The sequence below is a fragment of the Grammomys surdaster genome, unplaced genomic scaffold (assembly GCF_004785775.1).
Source record: "Grammomys surdaster isolate TR1022 unplaced genomic scaffold, NIH_TR_1.0 62, whole genome shotgun sequence".
In the NCBI taxonomy this organism is placed as follows: Eukaryota; Metazoa; Chordata; class Mammalia; order Rodentia; family Muridae; genus Grammomys; species Grammomys surdaster.
The window spans coordinates 12,759,862-12,769,364 of record NW_021604564.1 but is presented as its reverse complement, the minus strand read 5'-3'; the positions used below and the strand labels follow the sequence as shown (position 1 = coordinate 12,769,364).

The following is a 9,503-nucleotide window of genomic DNA, read 5'->3' as shown; positions in this document are numbered from 1 at the left end:
TCTGAGGTACTTATTGAGGATCTGTAGGTAGTCAATGGCCAGGGAGGAAAAGACATTTCTTCAGTGGTGTAGACATTTGTAAGTCACCTGTGCTCCTATGAGTAACTCCTTATCCAAGCTCTTGTAAGCAAACCTAATTAAACTTCCTGGACCATCAAAAGTCAAAGTAGAAGGGTTTCTCGTTGGAGAACGGGGATCAGTGGAAATGGGAGAGGGGAAAGAGAGAAATAGACAAATCAAAACACTTTATATACAAGTATGAAATGTCATAATGAAGCATTACTGTATATAATTAATATGAGCCAAGCAAATATTTAAATAAACAAAACAGACAGCCCTTAGATCATTCACATGCATACTTCTGAGATGCCCTAAAGTGAAAAACAGCACAGAACCTGTAGCCGCCACCACCCCTATACTCACCAGCAAAAGGTTTGTCCAGCTGAACCCAGTCCTTGAAGACAAAGTTGCAGTAATCCTTCCCATGCCAAAACCTAGTCTCCCCGTGGAGCTCTCCAACTCCGGTCTTCACACTTCGGATGGAGCCAGTGTCTGCGAACATGCAAGACTGGCTCAGAGACTGAGAGTTGGGTAGGGCCCAGAGAGGGACCTCCTGATTCCTTATTTTAACACACACTCACTTTTCTTCCTGAATCCTCACTAGGACAGCCTGCATCCACTTGATCAGGGACTGTGGGCTGACATTGTATGCCAACCTTCACAAGATTCACTGTAGGTAGCAATGGAGGCCCTAACCAGAGTCATCATCATACCATAGAATTTAACATTCTTGGCAGTTGAGTAGCTTCTTCTCAAAGCCTACCAGGTCAGGGAAAGTGGCCCACAGAGTAAACTATAAAGAGAGAATTCCCCAGGTGGGGCTCCAGGAGAACCCTAGACAGAGGCAACAGGACCCAGGCTATCTCTTCCCTTACCAATACCGTGGATACCCCAGGCCTTCTCATCTCAAAAAGCACGAGTCTCCTGTTTACAGGCAGTCCATGCTCCAGCTCCACAATTAGCTAGGCACATGACACCAAGCTTCAACTTTTGGGGTCATAAAGCCTTATGTAAAGAGTATGATTTGACCTAGATGACAACTAAGAACTTGCAGTCTTTAACATTCCTAAAATTGCAAACATCATCCATAAAAATATAACAACAGGCAGAAGCTTACAATCGAGGCACTCAAGCAGCAGTTTGCAGTAGCATTCCACAAAGTGCTGAATGGCCCACTCTACTTAAGAACAGATACCTCCTCGAGTTAAACAGTTGAAAGCTTCAGGGTTGTGTCAGCCATGAAGATGACAAAGCAGCAAAGAGCAAAGCAGAACTGAAATCACACACAGTGCTTAGCACAGGGATGTTAGCCACACTGGTGTGAGGGGTTGGGGGTGGAGAGCAAGAATGATTGTTAAATGAATAATAGAACCACTTGAAGTAGCTAATGAGAGGCCACCACATTTTACCAGGAACTGCCTTTGTAAAATGCTAAGTTGTTGAAAAACCTCTCTGGAATCACCTACCATCTACAGGTCGTTTCGTGCTGAGGAGTTAGTTCGTGTAGGAGTTGCTTCCCAAGCTGACAACCACCTGTCTTTTGATTCCTTGTTTTCCTTTGCTTAGCCCCAGGCTTTGCTTGCCTTATTTTTTCATTGTATTTTGACAGGATGATTTGCCATGCCTCTGTGCAGTTTGAATGTTACCCGTTCTGCATAGAATGTTCTTCCTCCCTTTGGTCTGATCTCTTAGTCATTCCTCATGAGCCTCAAAAGGACAGAGCAGACCCTTGCAGGAGACCAGTAATGTCCAGTCAGAAAATGCCCACCTAAGGCCTCTGACCCAGGCTACCTAATTACATAAAACTCTGAGCAGATATGCCTCCTCCAATAATTGATAAAGTCAAGAGTAGGCACCGTATGCCTTCACTCCCTGCTGGAGCTCCCAGCTTGCAGGAAGTAACTTAAAGATGTTTGCAGAACAAATATTATTGTACAGTTACCACACACAAGTAATACTCTATCTCAAAATTAATTAACCTTCCAAAGGTTGTTGGAATATTGTTATACAAATGGTTTAAACTGTCAATGTCAATAAAACCAACTACCATTTGAAACAGACTTCTATTACATTCACCCAGCCATTGGCTTTCCTGCTGTGTAAGCCTAAAGGAAAAAGCATAGGTGACCTGGTGTGGCCCTGCAGGCTTTCCATAGGGAGCATGCTATGTGCTGTGGAGGGAGTGCAGGGAGAGAAGGGTAGGTAAGGAGGGGCAGAGAGAGTAAGAATATGAAATAAATAGAAAGTCAACTCCAAATTCACAAAACACAGACACAGAGAGATGGTTCAGTTAGTAAATAAAGGTACCTGAGGCTGTGAATCAGTCCTCAGGGTTCACATGGTAAAAAGGAAGAACTGACTCTCCTAAAACGTTCTCCGAGCTCCACAGGCCTCCTATGCCCTGCACACACATGTGCACCCCTCCCAACACCCCCACAAACTTTAAATATTAAGAAATACAAACATAATTATTAAGTGTGAGTTTCAGGCCGGACAGTGGTGGCCCACGCCTTTAATCCCAGCACTTGGGAAGCAGAGGCAGGCGGATTTCTGCGTTCGAGGCCAGCGTGGTCTACAGAGTGAGTTCCAGGACAGCCAAGGCTACACAGAGAAACCCTGTCTCGAAAAACCAAATAAATAAATAAATAAATAAATAAATAAAAAGTTTGAGCTTCGGTATTAGTTGTGTGTGGTGATTGCAAATATGTACATATGTATAATTTATTTTTATCAATTTGAGAAATGAAGCCAAGGTTTTAACATATACACCTATTGAAATATTATGATAGCCAGCTATTGCTTGGAAAACAAAATGAAAGTAAATTTCTAGTCTAAAAATACCCTGGTAGTAACTGAATTCAGATGCTCACAATTCTGACATGCTTTTGTTACTAGGCAAGGCTCAGTTCTTCCGATCAGTTCTCTGAACAGCACAGGAAGGCTACCAGGCACGCCCAGACCTCTGTGAACTGGCCCTGAGGCGCCATAGCTGGCTACCAGATGACATCATCACAATTGCATCTCTCGTCCCTGGATATACTGTGCCAGTTTTCTGCACCCCTGTCTGTCAGCAGCTAGTGTTTGCAGCAGGGGCATCTTCCTATTCTTTCCGGAAGTCACCTGACCTTGCTGTCACACCTAAGAGTAAAATTGCCAGCATCCTGTAGCATCGATGCTCCCTTCCAGGGTGACTCGGTTCCAGCCTCATAGGCTCCTGTGTGGCTCTCCTCTCCTCTGACCAACTGTCTCCCTCACGTCCTTCCCATCACCACTTCCCACACCATAATGGTACTCTGATAATCCTTCTGGAAATTTCCATCTACTTCAGTCTTGAGCACAGTGGCACAACCTACTTACATCGAGTATATTCTTCATGCATCTTTACCTTTAACCAACCCCCACCATGGTGTTCTCCAGCATTTTTTGGGTTAGCTTAATTTTAGCCTGACTCACCAAAGCCTCCCTAAGGCTAGATAGAGTCTTCCAGTGCAGTTCACAAAAGTTAATCCTTAACCATAACCCCCAAGTTCCACCAATCTAAAAACTCAGTGCTGTCTTCATAGAGCATGTGTCATCAGAAACTGACCTGAACTGACAAGGAAGCTTTCCTGGCTGCACCTGTCCCCTCACGCTACACCTATGCAAAGAGCTCACTTGCATTTCCTGTATTGCTGGGGCCTAATGGAAATGCCACAAAACACAGGGACTATACACAGGGTATAGACAGTATGCTACCTCCTAAACCCTAGCATCTTCTAGTTTCTGAAGCACATCTGAGTCCAGGGCTTCTCATAGACCTCTGTGTGTTTGTCCCACTGAATGCTTAGGGCTGAGAAGTGAAAATAAACACTTTTGTTATCTGCCAAATCTGTGCCCTAAGATAAAACAGTATCCTGAAACCACATCTCTCTCTCCTTAGCCTCTACCTTCCAAATTTTTGTAGTGTTAGGGCTTGAACCCAGGGCCTCGCGCATGCCAGGCAAGCATTCCACTGAGCTGCCCCCAACACCTTCCTTTTCAATCTATATTTATATCTAAGGGTGGTTTCAATCCAGGTCCTGAATGAGTTGTGTGTTTTAGAAAATGTTCAGTCTTCAAACTTTGTAGATTTCCAACAGTGTATTAGGGTTTAAGACCTTATTTTGAATCTGTTAAGATAGTTTCACTTACAGCAAACTCTTGAGCAATGATGTTACCACTATTCTAAGTGGCAAAGTATTTAAACCTATTTTTACTCTCAGCTAGCAGACAATATACCTTTTTTGTTCTTTAGGGGTTTTTTGTTGTTATCTTGTTTTGTTTTTAGACAAAGCCCATCTAGCCCCAGCTGGCTTTAAATTCACTATGTAAGCAAGGCTGCTCTTGAATCCTCTGTCTCTGTCTCCCAAATGCTAAGATTGTGGATACATGCCACCATGTCTGCCAGAGGTCCCTGTCTTGAGGGAACTCACAGCGTCTTATGTAGCCTGTGCACTGCAGCCCAGACAGGAGTCTCAGGAAGCCTTAGCTTGCCATCCATCACCCTGATCAGTGTGAAATCTGATACAAAGGAAGGATCAGAGAATGCTTCCCAAATGGAAAAGGAATCAAACTTGGTATTTAATGTACTGTCAAGCAAAGCAATATCAACCTGGAATCCTCCTTCTTACAACATAATTTTGAAAAGAATAAAAAATTCCTCGAGAATAGCTGAGTGATTCTCGAGTTAAAAGACATGTTACAAAATGTACAATGATTACTGACCTCATTAAGAGGGATTAAATTTAGCGTAGTCTCTCTGTTTAAACTCTGCAGTGGTCTCACCTGTACTCTGCATATTGACCTCTGTGTGGCAAGACAGTTGCTCAGTTCCCCAGAGCTGGGGTCCTTACAGCAGTCTACAAACCTGCCCATAACCCACACAGCCACCATCTTCCTGCTTTTCTCCCATCTTCACAGGACACATTTCTAGAATATCCAAATCCTTCCCCTGCCACAGACTCTTCGAATTTACTATTGATTCTGCTTCAGACACCTCCCCAGACAATTTCATCTGCTCCTCCTCTTCCTTTTGACCTCCAGTTGAAACCCAACCCATAAAACTACCATTCTTTAATCAGATTCCATAAAATAGTTAATTCATCCCTCTACTCTCACCCCATTGGTCTCCATGATAATTATCTGCAACAATCTATCTGTGTATGGAACGCCCATTCTTACTGCTCAGCATGCTAACTGCATTTCATCTGTTACATTCATTTCATCCACAGTACAGGGCAGTGGTTGGCATGTCATAGTTCAGTACATATTTATTCAATTAAGTATATAAGGAGACTGGAGAGATGGCTCAGTGGTTAGCAGTACATCCCGTTATTTCAGGGAACCCAGGTTTGGGTCCCCATGGCCCTTACTTCCTCATTATTCCCAGAGTCTAAAATCTGTGTTGTTTACTTTCTATTTTTCTCTTAAAATAAACTTGTCTCCAGTCGATGGGTGGAGGAGACAGTGAATGCATGCTAAGGACACTTTTCATCGGCACCACATCCTCAGATCATCACGTAGGTCTTCTGCCCTTAGACAGGGTTGGCCTAACATGCCAGGTACCTTTCTGCCTCCATCCCACTTGCTCCATCGTGCACACCACCAATTGTTAAAGCACAAACCCCCTCTTTCACACTTCTGCAGCCTTATTCTTCCATCACATTTTGAACCTCAATTATAAACCAGCAAACACACACACCAGGATGGACACTTTCCAGACCTGCTCTTAATTTTTCTTTATAGCTACAGGTACCCTGCCTTGGTCCCCTTGGTTTCCCAGAAGCTTCCAGCCCTGAGAACTTTGAGGCTCACACAGGTACAGACAGCGGTAGTGAAAGTTGTCCCTTAACTCATAGTCAATCAAGAACTAGCCTTATGTTAAATAGCTAAGATGTTCCCCACATAATGTTTTCTATTTTTAATTGTGTATCAGTATTAGAATTTATAAAACTACCAGTTACACTGAACTTTGGTTCATTACATATAGTTAATCCCCTTTAAAAAATGCTAGGTCTGGGTCCATGTGTTAGCTCAGCAGATACAGGTGCTTGCCACCAAGCCTATAAGGACCTGAGTTCAATCTCTTAGCATCACATAGAAGAAAGAGAAAACAGCTCCTGTAAGTTGTTCTCTGACCTCCACACAAACACCATGGCCTATGCATATACATATAATCACATAAATATAAACATGTGTAATTAAAAATAAGTTAATAGCTGGGTTCCTGAAGAATGTTTGAACCACTCTTCAAGATCTAACCTCACTGGTCAGGTGCCATGGAGACTCATCCAGGCCTGGCAGCTGGGGTCCAATGCCTAATCTAGCAGAACAGTACCATATGTAGCCTTGGGGTCGAGCCAAAGGACAAGATGGGTGGGTGTCTGCGTGTCTGCTAAGTTAGGCACGTGACTACTGAACATGAGGATGCTGATAAACTGGGGCCACACTGAGCAAATCCCTCACCATCTCAGTCAAGTTCTCTTATCTGTGAAAAGGAGATACTATCCTTGTCAAGCAGCACAAGCATCCAAGGCTGGACCATCTGCACACTTGGCTGGTGATTCACTCTAGCGATTCCCCATCCTGAGATCGTTTGCCAAAACCTTCATTCTCTCCTCCATAATTTAGGCCCTGATTAATTCATTCTTCAAGATTCTTCCCGTAAAAGGTATCAGATAACATTTTTTTTAACCATCCCCATGTAAAACATTCTAGTTCTATTCAAAAACCCTTAAGATTTTTCCAACAAGTGAAGTTCATTTTCCTCACTTTGTCTGGGACTCTGCCTCAGTGCACCCTTTAACACCAACCATGTGCCTTAGCTGCAAGTGGCATTTCCTAATAACAGGGAAGAAGTTGGTCTTTTCCATCCATATATCTCATTTCCTTCACCTTCTACACCATCCTACCCTCCCCTCCCCTCCCCAGGTACCGTCTGACCTAAGGACAAGCTCCTTATTCAAAACATTTCTCTAGGTCAGGAAGAGAAAGTCTGTCTACCTCACACAGAGGTGTGTGTGTGTGTGTGTGTGTGTGTGTGTGTGTGTGTGTGTGTTCCCGTGTGTGGTACATATGCCTTGTGCTATGTGTTTTTTTCTCTTCACTGCTAGAGAGTAGGTCCTCAGACATACAGAGCTTGCACTTACTTGGAGCAAGTCCTACCTAACATATGGGACAAGAAGACTGAGCAGAAAGACAACATGAACACACACTCACTGTGGTTGTGCAGCAAAGGAAACAACAAAAGCTGAAGCCCATGGGGTCTGACACTAGCCAGTCACTTACCAGTGCTGTGCCTAGTGAGCCCCTGCTCAGACTCACTGGAAGGGCGAAAGAGTCTCAAGTGGGGCTTTAACCCATGGATTAAATTCTGATGACTTCTATAGTGGTTAAAATAACCTGGAGAAAGTTGAGAGTTCTTTTTTGTTTTACAAAGAAACGTATTTACATATATATGTCTATGTACCAAATTTTATAAACTTGAAAGCACACTTAAACATTTTTAGAACAAGCAGGTCTATAAAATCAGCCATAAGATCTAGTGTGATAGAAAATTCACAGCCCTTTAAGCAAGATTTGCAAAGAATAGTAAATTCATATGATATAGAATATCTGATATCTGCTGATACAAGTTTGATATATTTCTGGATGAAAAATAAATAAATTTATTCTATGAAAGGTTTATAAAGGACACCTGGTGCTCCTTTTCTCTTTATACCTTGTCATATTTTAGAAAGCTTTAGTCATTATGTGACCATCAAAAGTATCACTAGTGGCTATGATTACACTGTATTGACAATAAATATGGTTTTAAAATGAGGCAAAGGAGACTGGGCACGGAGCCCATTTGGTAGAGTGGTTGCTTACATGAACCTGTTTAACACCCAGAACTTTATAAAACAAGCATTGGTGGTACACGCCTGTGACCCCAACATGGGACAGACAAGAGCTCAAGATCAGTATCTATCACACAGTGAGCTTGAGACCAGCCTGGGCCGCATGAGACCCTGTCTCACAACACAGTGTCACGTGTCATGGTGGCACACGGGATGCATGGCAGTCTTTGCACATTGTTCATTGAATGTCACCACAGAGCTTTATAAAGCAAATAGGCAAGGGCTGCAAGGCCCACAGTGCAGCCAAGGAAAGTTCAAGCAAGGGCATGACTCACTGGAGGTACTGTCGATGCTGCTGATGCTGTCCGAGTTGTACAGATGGCGACGGTGCAGCTGGCGATACAGACTGAATTTGGAGAACTTCCTGGCCTTTCCTATCCCTTTCAGCTTCATGTCAGTATCATCGACAGTCTTTGAGATGGGCTCGTTTTTATGAGATTCATGTTTACCCTTGAGGCTTAAGGATTCCATAGACTCGACTGTTGCTGCCTGAGAAAGTTATTAAAAATATAAGACCACTCATGAAGTATACTACAACAGGCTTTCACTTAATTAGAGCTACGAGGCAGTTTAAAATGTTGGTGGCCCCAGAACAGACTAGAGTCTCAGGTATGAGAAGGAGCCACAGGGATGAGCCCTGCTGTGGCTCCTTCTTTAGCAGGTCAAATTCATTTGTCTGCTTGTTTTTGTTCTTGTTGTTTGTTTTATGAGACAGGGTCTCTCTTTCTCTCTCTAGATCTGGCTTTCTTGGGACTTGCTATGTAGACCAAGCTGATCTCAAACTCAGATCCATCAGCCTCTGCCCCTCACATGCTGGGATTAAAGGTGCATGCCTCAGTGCCTAAATAAAACTTGAATTTCATTTCCCTAACCCCTTTATCTCCCACTAATTACACTATTTAAATTCATTGTTTAAATGCCCAACTTCTCTGATTAATAATGACTTCCTCTGTCAATCATTTTCTTGCTTTGCCTCCTCCCTGCAGTTTGAATGTAAAATGTCCCCCACAGGCTGTTTGAATACTTAGTTCCCAGTTGGTGGCACAGTTTTGAAAGGCCTTAGGAGGTAAAACCTTGCTGGGGGAGGGGACTCACTGTGGGTGGGCTTTGAGGTTTGATTGCTTGTCTTCTCTAGGTTCCTGCTTCTACACCTTCCCCAGCCTAAGGAGCTGTACCCCTTAACCTGCTGGCCAAAACAAATCCTACCTCCCTTAGTTGCTTCTTGTCAAGTACTTGGTCTCAGCAATGAGAAGAGTTGAGGAATACATTTGTCAGTGCATTGCTCTTTTTTTCAACCCCCAGAAAAGCCACCAATACTCCCATCAGTAAAGAAGAAGAGCATGCCGGGCAGTGGGGGCGCAGGCCTTTAATCCCAGCACTTGGGAGGCAGAGGCAGGTGGACTTCTTAGTTTGAGGCCAGCCTGGTCTACAGAGTGAGTTCCAGGACAGCCAGGGCTTCACAGAGAAACTCTGTCACAGGGAAAAAACAAAAAAGAAAGAAAGAAAGAAAGAAAGAAAGAAAGAAAG

At 43.4% G+C, this 9,503-nt stretch overlaps 1 protein-coding gene across 4 annotated transcripts in view; it reads right to left on the bottom strand.

Annotated features, from left to right (window-relative positions):
• Positions 1–9,503, bottom strand: part of Pld1 (phospholipase D1) — a 196,118-nt gene that overhangs the window by 59,251 nt on the left and 127,364 nt on the right. For 3 of the 4 annotated variants that reach the window (XM_028763312.1, XM_028763305.1, XM_028763299.1), the window contains 3 exons: positions 8,252–8,465; positions 7,366–7,479; positions 424–552 (listed from right to left, as the gene is read on the bottom strand). In XM_028763312.1, the coding sequence (XP_028619145.1) occupies positions 424–552; positions 7,366–7,479; positions 8,252–8,465 (457 nt within the window). The remainder of the gene's footprint in view (positions 1–423; positions 553–7,365; positions 7,480–8,251; positions 8,466–9,503) is intronic. The other variant, XM_028763313.1, reaches the window with a different exon arrangement.